At 41.6% G+C, this 11,869-nt stretch overlaps 1 protein-coding gene across 4 annotated transcripts in view; it reads right to left on the bottom strand.

The window, feature by feature from the left end:
- Positions 1-248: 248 nt before the first annotated feature.
- The window catches only part of stat1a (signal transducer and activator of transcription 1a), a 23,880-nt gene continuing 12,259 nt past the window's right edge, over positions 249-11,869 (bottom strand). For all 4 annotated transcript variants that reach the window (XM_084062530.1, XM_084062531.1, XM_084062532.1 and 1 more), the window contains 13 exons: positions 11,250-11,340; positions 10,065-10,106; positions 9,745-9,834; positions 8,338-8,436; positions 7,890-8,025; positions 7,061-7,116; positions 6,473-6,564; positions 6,221-6,360; positions 3,952-4,037; positions 3,716-3,818; positions 2,969-3,047; positions 2,062-2,158; positions 249-1,613 (listed from right to left, as the gene is read on the bottom strand). In XM_084062530.1, the coding sequence (XP_083918656.1) occupies positions 1,584-1,613; positions 2,062-2,158; positions 2,969-3,047; positions 3,716-3,818; positions 3,952-4,037; positions 6,221-6,360; positions 6,473-6,564; positions 7,061-7,116; positions 7,890-8,025; positions 8,338-8,436; positions 9,745-9,834; positions 10,065-10,106; positions 11,250-11,340 (1,141 nt within the window). In that variant the 3' untranslated portion in view covers positions 249-1,583. The remainder of the gene's footprint in view (positions 1,614-2,061; positions 2,159-2,968; positions 3,048-3,715; positions 3,819-3,951; positions 4,038-6,220; positions 6,361-6,472; positions 6,565-7,060; positions 7,117-7,889; positions 8,026-8,337; positions 8,437-9,744; positions 9,835-10,064; positions 10,107-11,249; positions 11,341-11,869) is intronic.

Raw genomic sequence — 11,869 nt, forward strand, 5'->3', positions numbered from 1 at the left:
TAAGGTTTCTGCCCGACAACAACTATTAAACTTTATTGTACAACGAATACTGAAAATAACCCATCACCCGTTAGGAGCTTGTAGATCGGCTATTATAGCCATTTTTTGAAAACTTTTGCATTTGTGAGAATCGTTCAAAATTGTCACTATAATGAACCAGGCTTAATGAATACTGAACTGAATACAGTTTTGTGTTTTCAATGAAATGCATCAAGTTCATTTACTTTTAGTTTTTGCTTTTTGTTCGATCATCGACAAAGTTTCATCAGCTTGTTTTTGTTTTTATCAATGTAAAAGACTTCCTGTGTCCGGGTGTGGTTTCCAGCTTTTAAAATCAAAGTTTATCGAAAAATGTCTTTCTTTTACACTGAAGGTCTGATTTAGACAAAAAAAAGGGACCGGACAGACAGACAGACAGACAGATATAGGTATTGTGTGCATTTAAAATGCCCCTAAGACATCACACAGACATCTATGACATCACACAGACGTCTATGACATCACAAAGACATCTATGACATCACACCGTCAATGATGTCATGAGTAGCACACTTTTTCACATTTGCACGGTTCACATTTGTGTAAAAAATAACAGATAAAAACCCAGGTGAAAAACGTATTATACTTAAATTACAAGTATATATATTTTGTAGTACAGCTACTTGGCGCTCGGGTGGTGCAGAGGTAAAGTGTCTACCCGCGGAGGTTGTGGGTTCAAATCCACCGCGGTGCATCCGGCTTTGCCCAGCGTCTATACGAACACAATTGGCCCTTGTGTTCAGGGGAGGAAAGGTGATATTTGTCATTGCATGTATCCTACGGGCTGGGGGCGGAGCCTGTCAGCAGGGAGTCTTGGGGGCGAGAGGAGTAGGACGAAGGCTCTACGTCCTCCCGGTGGGGGCTCCTCACTGGCAGGTGAGTCAGTTAGTATACAGCAGTGACAACACAGAGAAATGTGTGTGGGAAATCAATTAGCATATTGACTAAATTAGAGAGAAAAAGGGGTACAAATAAAAAAATAACCAAAACAAAAGTATAGCTACTTAAGGCTACTTGAGTACACTCAATTATGGAACAACTTTTACAAAGTTATTTGGAACAACTTTTTTTAAAGTATATCTTGAAAATATTTCAAATTAACTAAAGAGTAAAATTGGAAAGTATACTTACTTACATTTATATGTTTTAATGTACTTACATTATACAACTTTTTCACCTGGGTTATAAAATCAACAGATACATATGTACACTTTTAAAGGCAGAATGTAAAAAAACATTTATAAACCAAAAGTCTGATAAGTCAGTGGTTCTCAAAGTGGAGTCCGGGGACCCCCAGCGGCCCTTGAGTGGGGTTCCAGGGGGTCCGCAGCAAAATGAGCATCTTAAGCATTTGAGCCCAATTTTTCTGCTATTCAAAGATGGCAAATCTACAAGCTGGCGTCAGCCTGTAGATCTGCTATCTATCTGAATAATGTTGACAAATGCTCTCTTATGGCGTCCTCTGTTTGAGAATCGCTGATCTACAAACCCCCGCCCCCAGAGACTAGAAGTGTGATTTGACGATGATGAGATCAGTTCTGTTCCTAATTGTCTTCCTGGAGCTCTGCAGTCATCTGGAAACACAACAACACACACATTAACACAATAGCACACTAACACACATTAACGCACACTAACAAACAACAGCACATTACCACACAATAACACACAACACATTAACACACACTAAAACTCAAATACACACTGACACACAATTGGTCAATCACTGAATTCAGCGTGTGTTATTTCTGGATAATGACCGCTGAACTCAATAACAGACCCCTGTCTAATGAAGGACTCAGAGCACCTGATTGGCTCATAACAATATGTCTAAACAAAGACTCGGAGCACCTGGTTGGCTCATATGAATCTGTCTAAGACTCAGAGCACCTGGCTCATATCAATCCATCTAATCAAAGACTCAGAGCACCTGGCTCATATCAATTTGTCTAATCAAAGACTCAGAGCACCTAATCAAATCAAACTCAATCAATCTGTCTAACTATAGTAATGAGTGGTTACCATGGCGTCGATGTCTCTAGGGCTGACGATCTGTTCCAGAGCTCTGTAGTCGTCTGGTGACATGATACCCATAGATTCCTGGAGTCTGGAAGGATGTCTATATAAATACATATATACGTTAATACAACATCCTGGAGTCTGGAAAGATGTCTATATAAATACATATATACATTAATACAACATCCTGGAGTCAGGAAGGATGTCTATATAAATATGTAAATACATTAATATAACATCCTGGAGTCTGGAAGGATGTCTATATGCACGCGCGCGCGCGCACGCACGCACGCACGCACACACACACACACACACACACACACACACACACACACACACACACACACACACACACACACACACACACACACACACACACACGGTATCGAGAAATAAAATGTTGAACTGAATCCAAACCATTGTTTAGCAGCAAGAAGGCAATTCAAATAGATTATTAGAAGTGTTTTAGCAGAAATTAAAATAAAGCTATTTTATGTTCCATATAAGGTGAAACCACCTTCCATGTTCCATATAAGGTGAAACCACCGTACTATTGGGGGGCCAGACGTAAAAGGCGATAGCCCAGTTACATAGATCGTCTAAATCAGTGGTCCCCAAACTTTTCTGCTTCAGGGCCCACTTGACAATCTCAAAGGCATTTGCGGCCCACCCATCTGACCACTTAACACGGCAGCCTGATTTTCAGAGCGTCTTTATATGAGTGATCATTCAATCGATTGCGTTCCGGCCTGGATCAAAGAAAGTAGTATACTTTAAGTTCCTATTTAGCGGTATTACAATGAAAACAAAAAATGTCAAGGTTTTAAAGATGAACTTTTAACAGAGCCCTTAGTTTTTTAATTGTATTGTTTATTGTTTTAACTTACACTTGATTAATGTTTTAACTTACACTTGTGACACAGAGATGAGTTCAGTCTTCATGTAACCTGATGATTTCTCTGGATCCTCCACGTCCATGGGCTCTGGAGCTGATACACAACATATACAGATGTGCCATTTCAGAACTTCACAGTTACTTATTATGTAGAATAAAGATGTGTGACTACTGTATTATGTAGAAGAAAGATGTGCAAACCGCTCTTCCAATCCTCACCAAAAAAGAATACCACGTTAAAGACTCAGTGTCAAAAGTGATCTATGTTAAAAACTAAGCTGCTTAAATAAATAAACATTATATTTACCCATTTTGGGCAGGAACCCCTTTTTGTAACTAAAAAGGGGTTCCAGCCATGTACAGTAGATAGCAACATCATTTTTTTAATTTTTGTTTTTAATAAATATTTGAAGTTTTTCAGAAAACTTAGGTCAGGATTTAGAAGGCATTTTTAGAATCGGCCTCAGGTCTAAATAGTTGAGATCTAAACTACCTAAAAGTGCAAAATAGCTCAAGTGCAAACTGCATTGTCATAGGTCCAAAACATTAGCCACAGACATGTGGCGTGTGTGTTCATAAGTCGGAAGTTTTACTGTTACTTTTAGGGTAGTACTTTCAGGTATTACTACTCACCATCGGTACTTTTAGGGTAGTACTTTCAGGTATTACTACTCACCATCGGTACTTTTAGGGTAGTACTTTCAGGTATTACTACTCACCATCGGTACTTTTAGGGTAGTACTTTCAGGTATTACTACTCACCATCGGTACTTTTAGGGTAGTACTTTCCGAAGGCCTTGTCTTTTGGAAAATCAGGATAGAGGAACATCAGGGGGTTTTCTGGAATGTTCTCTGCTGCCATCACCTGGTCAGCAATGATAATGTGTTATGATTTAAAGTTATAGTTGTATTAATTCCCACTGTATGTACTCTGTGTGCGTGTGTGTGTGCGTGTGCGTGTGCGTGTGCGTGTGTGTGTGTGTGTGTGTGTTCAGTACCTTGTATGTTCTGATGATGTCAGGCAGTGACACAGCCGTCAGCTCACGCTTCGTGTACGGCTCTACGGAATGATACACTGGCTTACCTACACACACACACACACACACACACACACACACACACACACACACATACACATACACATACACATACACATACACATACACACACACACACACACACACACACACACACACACACACACACACACACACACACACATTGTACTGTGTACTGTACGGCTCTACGGAATGATACACTGGCGCATGCACACTAAATGACTCGCCGTGAGCTTGTACATCTGCTATCTTTGAATAGCTAATGCAAAAATCCAAAATGACACATAGTAATAATAATAATGATAATAATAATAATAATTAAAGCTGCAAAGCAGCAATGACCGGGCCCTCGCACCTCTGTGCAATTTGGGGCACAAGGACTCTCAACCGAATCAAGTCTGTATGACAAACCGTTCAAACGTTATAGCAAAACAAAGAAACTATCAAATATCGACCAATCAGAAGAGGGGACGGAGCTAAGTAACACCAATTAAGAAGAAGTGATCTGAGTCCAATGACACTACCCACAAGTCTGTATGGTAATCAGCTCAAAAGTTATATAGAAAAAAAAAGAACATTTTGACTTGTACAGTAGATCGGCTATTTTCACATCCTGATTGGCGGTGAAACAATGAAGTTTGGCGCTTAGCGGCAGTCACAGCGTTTTATGAAACTCAAGCTTTTGATAACCTTTCTCTCTCTTGTAGTGCTGCACGATTCTTGCTCAAATGTGAATCACGATTTTACTCCATAAGAATTGAGATCACAATTCTCACACGATTCTCTTGTAAATATAAAAATATTAAGCAAAAAAAAAAAAAAGATTTTTTTTTTTATTGAAAAGAAAATCGCCATAATTTAAAATCTAGATTGCATAGGTGTCTGAGTCGAGATCACAATCTTTTTTCGATTAATTGTGCAGCACTACTCTCTTGTGTACGCTGAGCGAGTTTGAGGCGATTCTGACCATCCTCCTAGGAGGAGTTTGTTAAAGTACGACCCGTGAAAATGGCATAAAATGCCAAAATAAATTAAAGCTGACTTCCTGTTGGGTTTAGGCTTCAATCTCTTCAAGAGACTTATTTGTACCTCAGGACATGATACACGTGCGTACCAATTTTGATACATGTAGGTGAAATCATATTGTGGGGCTTCAACTTTGAAATGTTTTAGGGGACGCTATTGAGCCTTTAGGCCACTTTTTTGTGACCATTAAAATACATAATTTTATGTCACATGTGATGTGTGTGCAAAATGTGCAACTTTTTTATTAGTTCAGGCCATCAAAAACGTGATTAATTTGTGCGAAGAAGAATCTTTGCAATTTCTAAAGGGCTTCACACTGGTGCAGTGCTCGGGCCCTAATAAGCAAGGGATAATTAACAGGTCGTTATTGATACATAAATTGATAGGATGATTAGGCACCGACTTGTAGCAGAGGCAATGAAAATATGAGAGTAATGAAAGGGCAATGAAAGTATTCCATAGGTGCTGTGCTGGGCGGACACGGTCGCCTCGGAAAACAAGGAAGTGTTGAATACATTTTCGGTTATTGCATCGTTCATGTCTCGCTTCAAATGTTTTCAAAAACATTCTTCAGAGCAACGTTTAGCTGTAAATGACATGGTGTGTTTGTTTACATGGCTGTCATGTTGGATAAGGCACAAAATCAAGCAGCACAGATTGATATGAGCCAGGTGCTCTGTGTCTTTGATTAGACAGCGGTCTGTTATAGAGCTCATTATCAAGAAATACCACACCGCTGAATTGGCTCTATGCACAGCAGCCATATTGGGAATGAATTGGGCCCCTTCCTTACTTCCTTCACAGGTGTTACCAATGATACTAATTAAGGCTCTGTTCCATTTAGTGTGGCATAGTGGTTGTCTCATTTTCAAGGACGCCCATAACTCTGAGAGTGTACAAATGGAACCAAATGGACCCGTAGGGGTCCATTTGGTTCCATTTGTACACATTTTACACACCCACCATAAGGGGCCATTTGGGAACCAAAATGGAGTGTTTCTAGTGAGCCAACATGCACGATATCAGCACCCTGACCAGAATGGAATAGAGCCTTCATTAGTATCATTGGTAACACCTGAAGGAAGTAAGAAAAGGCCCAATTTCTTTCCAATATGGCTGCTGTGCATAGAGCCTATTCAGTGATTAACAGAATCAAGCATTCAACCAAGCCGCGTAATAATACCATATATATCATGCTCCACCCAGGTGAAGGTGATTGCTCCCTCTTTGCTGCTCTCACTGAATCGCAGCAGGAAGGTTCCTGGACATTTATCACTCAACAACGACTTCTCTCTCTCCTTACTGATGAAGCCCATGATGGAGCTGATGAGAGAGAGATAGAGACACACACAAACAGAGAGAGAGAGAGATCAAATAAACAATCAAATAATTGGTGGAGTGAATTCATTGATTGATACATTGATTGATCACTGACCCATCGTTCCAGATGTGCAGCAGGTGACGTTTGATCAAATCCAGAATTCCTTCGATCCACAACCAGAACGGAAAACTCTTCTCATTCACTGTCTGTTGAACAGTGCGCGTGCGTGCACACACGTGCACACACGTGCACACATACACACACACACACACACACACACACACACACACACACACACCTTTAATCGGTGAAAAAAAAGTTGAGCCTGACAAAAGCCTGACCAAGAGCCGTTCTTTTTTTTTGCCCGAACCAGATTAAATCCCGACATTTTTCTAAATCACGGCAACAGCTTTCTGTTTGAGCTGTAGACTCTTTCTTTCTTTCTTTTTTTCCCCCTTTCCCCTCCAGATTTAGTCCTTATGCCAATTCATTCCTCCCCACACACATTTGTGTGTTGTCACACTGCTGTTGTATCCTACTGACTCACTTCTACAAATCCTAATATAGGAGTGGACTGAGGTGCCACTGTGTGTGTGTGTGTGTGTGTGTGTGTGTGTGTGTGTGTGTGTGTGTGTGTGTGTGTGTGTGTGTGTGTGTGTGTGTGTGTGTGTGTGTGTGTGCGTGCGTGCGTGCGTGATGTACCTTACAGAACTTGGTCCATGGAATCTGTCCCTCTGGGTTCCTCTGAGCCTTGTGACCTACAAACACACGCACACGCACGCGCGCACACACACACACACACACACACACACACACACACACACACACACACACACACACACACACACACACACACACACACACACACACACACACACACACACACACACACACGTATTTGCACCAAATGTTCAGCACACCCAGCCTGAGCCTACAAAAATGCCAGGGGCACAAGCATGCTCACTTTGGTGGGCGCAGGAAGGATACGTTTCGCCAATGTACACTGGAAGAAACTATGAAGTTTAGTGTTCGCAGAAGCTTGCTATCTGAGACTGAATCCGACCTGACTGATGAGGACCCTTAAACACTACCGAGTGATCATCGCCATAAGGGTAATACACAGACTAGCGGACCTGAAAACGTTGTACCAGAAAAAAGGCACACTGTCAAAATGCCAGTGGTAAGAAGACGTACATTACTATTGTGTTTTATTTTGTTACCAGAGGCAATGTGCATTTGATATTCAATGGAGAGAACCAGGGAGGGAGGGGTCGTGTGCGAGCCACAGCCGGCTCACAGTGCACTCAAGTGCTGGGACCTCCCCTCTCTGCCTCGTTCTCTCCACTGATCATCGAGACACTTTTCCCTTCCTGATTCTTCCACCTGGGAAACATCATCGACAATGATAAGATGACATGAAATGGTCCATGTATTTAATCTGTATCTATGCATTTGATGTATTTGATGATTGGTAATGATAGTTAATAATTACTAACCAACCAGTAGTTTATGGTAGTTAATCATTACTAACCCAGTAGTTTATCAGCCAACATGTTCAGTTGTTCGTAGCTTAATCCTCTCTTGGTGACGGAGCTGAACTGCCAGCTAAGAACGTCTGACAGCTGAGACCAGGAGGCTGTGGGCGGGGCCACGAAGAAACGCAGGTTCTGTCACACACACACACACGCACACGCACACGCACACACACACACACACACACACACACACACACACACACACACACACACACACACAACCATTTATTTATGTCCACACAAAGGAGAGCATACAAGGACACAAATATTATGTGCTTGATCGTCGCGATCAAAAAAACATCATTGGCGTTGACCGGCGCTTCACCTCCATCATCTTTATTGTCACTTCACAGGTTTACATGTGTAAAGAAGTGGGTGAAATGTGTGTATGTGCGTGCCTGGGTGCGTGCGTGTGTGGCTGTTTGTGTGTGTCCGTGTGTGTACCTTTGCCTCGGTACACAACATGTTGTACCAGAGGATTGAGGCCCAGCCACTGGGGAGCTGACTGACGTTAGAGATGACCACCACTGGTAGAGATAATGTCTGAAATGTATAATAAAATACAGTTACTATTATATATACAATACTACTACAATACTACTTTTTTATTTTTTTATCCCATGATTCACCCAGTGCCAATGCCTAAGCTTGTAATCCTGGGCGCTACTCTCCCTCTGCCAGCCTCATGCATTGAAGGAAGCCATGCTTCCTTCAATGCATGAGGAGTGAGCAGGCTGCTTCTTGTTGTTGTAACTATTGGGCGCTGATGGTAGGTGTTGTCGTAAGTATTGGGAGCTGATGGTAGGTGTTGTCGTAAGTACTGGGAGCTGATCGTAGGTGTTGTTGTAAGTACTGGGAGCTGATGGTAGGTGTTGTTGTAAGTATTGGGAGCTGATGGTAAGTGTTGTTGTAAGTATTGGGAGCTGATGGTAGTTGTTGTTGTAAGTACTGGGAGCTGATCGTAGGTGTTGTTGTAAGTACTGGGAGCTGATGGTAGGTGTTGTTGTAAGTATTGGGAGCTGATGGTAGGTGTTGTTGTAAGTATTGGGAGCTGATGGTAGGTGTTGTCGTAAGTATTGGGAGCTGATGGTAGGTGTTGTTGTAAGTACTGGGAGCTGATGGTAGGTGTTGTTGTAAGTACTGGGAGCTGATGATAGGTGTTGTTGTAAGTACTGGGAGCTGATGATAGGTGTTGTTGTAAGTACTGGGAGCTGATGGTAGGTGTTGTTGTAAGTACTGGGAGCTGATGATAGGTGTTGTTGTAAGTACTGGGAGCTGATGATAGGTGTTGTTGTAAGTACTGGGAGCTGATCGTAGGTGTTGTTGTAAGTACTGGGAGCTGATGGTAGGTGTTGTTGTAAGTATTGGGAGCTGATGATAGGTGTTGTTGTAAGTACTGGGAGCTGATGGTAGGTGTTGTTGTAAGTACTGGGAGCTGATGATAGGTGTTGTTGTAAGTACTGGGAGCTGATGATAGGTGTTGTTGTAAGTACTGGGAGCTGATCGTAGGTGTTGTTGTAAGTACTGGGAGCTGATGGTAGGTGTTGTCGTAAGTACTGGGAGCTGATCGTAGGTGTTGTTGTAAGTATTGGGAACTGATGGTAGGTGTTGTTGTAAGTATTGGGAACTGATGGTAGGTGTTGTTCCAGTTCTGATGTTTGTTTATTGAACGATCAGCGATCAGCAAAGCTTGACACGTTCGTCAAGTCACAAAAACCCATGACCCATGACTGTATTTTTGTTTCTTTTTAAAGTGTTTTCACTCCACATCGCGGAGCCTCTACCCGCCCCCCCCCCATTGATAACATCATTACAAATACAATACTAGAGGGTAGGATGCAGAAGCCACACCTCCAGCTTGATGTCGATTCCTGATTGGCTGAGCTGCAGGTGTGACTCAAAGCAGATTGAATGGAGTTCCTCTGTGACAATGAGAGGACCCTGAAACACGCACGCACGCACGCACGCATGCACGCACGCACACGCACACGCACACACACACACACACACACACACACACACACACACACACACACACACACACACACACACATTGTGCACACACACACAAATTCACACATTTTTTAGATGTGAAAAACATATAGAACTACAACACAGCAATAGAACTACACATTCATTAGAAGTACAGCACAACTCCAGTAAAACCTTACCTCATTGGTCCGGTTTCCCGCCACTTTCTGCTCCTTCAGTTGCTGTTATGATGAGAGGGAAAACAATATATCAATGGATCAATGGATCAATGGATCAATGGATCAATGGAACATCAATAGAAAACATACGAGCAGTGCGTCTCAAACGGACCCCCATCTGACATACATATATCGTTTAATTTGGAGCTAGGGATCCGTTCCCCTTAACGGTCAAGTGTCTAAGAAACATGACCAACGACAACAAACTACCATACCTACTGGGAGAAATACAACAATGTGCGAACACAGCAGCAAGATATGTCAACTGTTGCGATAAAAGAAGGTTAGCCAATGGAATACAACCACCCAAAGGACTACTAATCCATTGAGTTACCATTCTGTACTGAGTAGCCCTCTAGACCTACTACTGCAAATATAAACAGAGCTGCTACCTTAAATCTGAGGCTTTTTTTGTATACTATTTAAATATTTAAATAGTTTTGAGAAAAATGTTGCTAATTTTCCCAAAAGTGACTGCAAAAGATTGCTGCTATGTGTTTCAAAAATCTTTATATATTAGTTATATATATATAACATGTATATAATGACACAATGTGACATAGCTCTGTTTAACACAATGCTGTACCCTCTCCAACTGTACATACTTTCACCATTTTCTTAAAATGTTTTTATTATATTTTGACAGTTTGCTTTGGCAATGTAAACGTATGTTTTTATATACCAATAAAGCTCATTTGAAATGAATTGAATAGGCTCTATTCACAGCAGCCATATTATGAAGACATTCACAGGTGTTACCAATGATACTAATCAAGGCTCTGTTCCATTCTGGTCAAACAGAGTCAGGGTGCTGATATTGTGCATGTTGGCTCACTGGAAACACTCTTTTACACCAGTGGGTCTACAGTTGGGGTCCAGGGACCCTCATGGGCTTCCAAATGGCGCCTTACAGGTGTGTAACTCTGAGAGTGTACAAATGGAACCAATTTGGTTCCATTTGTACACTCTCAGAGTTATGGGGGTCGTGGAAACCACTGTGCTACACTAAATGGAACAGAGCCTTCATTAGTATCATTGGTAACACCTGTGAAGGAAGTGATAACATGGCTGATGTGCATAGAGCCTATTGTCTATCTATGCTGATGTGTTATTATAATAATGACCACTAGGTATCAGTGTTGTTACCAGGTGTCTGAACTCTGCTGCCAGGCTGCCATTTGATTCCTCCATGTTCATCACCTTGGTGTTGGTTCCCAGAATGTTGAACTTACGGAAACTAAAATAAAAAAAATATATATATAACAGTACGTAACATAACATTAATATAACAACAATACTATAACCAACTACAAAAGTATGGTCCTAGGAGCACAGGTCTCCGCCAGGCCGGGTTGCCTATCCAGGGACCGGAAACTTGGCAGTCATAGCCAAAGTAGAATGGAATATGAACAATGAATGATAAATCGTAATCACATGACTTCAGAGATAATGTGTACGGATGTGTGTTGAGTTTTGGACATAATTTGTAGGACTTGTAGCAGAAAGTGTGTTTTGAAGAAAATTGTGTAAAATCTGGTCTGGCAAAATGGCCGGATCCGCAATGTGGAGTCGTGGTTCAAGAGTTATAGGCCAACACATGAAGTGGATAGGTGGACGCTTGGGAGAGTGTGTGCAAAATTTCACTGAAAATCAGTCGCTGTGTTCATAATTTCTGGCATTTTGTGCAAAACATGTAGCCTGAATTTTCATTTGGTTTCACTCCATTATTCAGCCTGAAAGTCCTCTCAGTGCAGCCGTTTTCTGAG

The sequence above is a fragment of the Gymnoscopelus microlampas genome (genome assembly GCF_963454915.1).
Source record: "Gymnoscopelus microlampas genome assembly, chromosome: 7".
Lineage (NCBI taxonomy): Eukaryota > Metazoa > Chordata > Actinopteri > Myctophiformes > Myctophidae > Gymnoscopelus > Gymnoscopelus microlampas.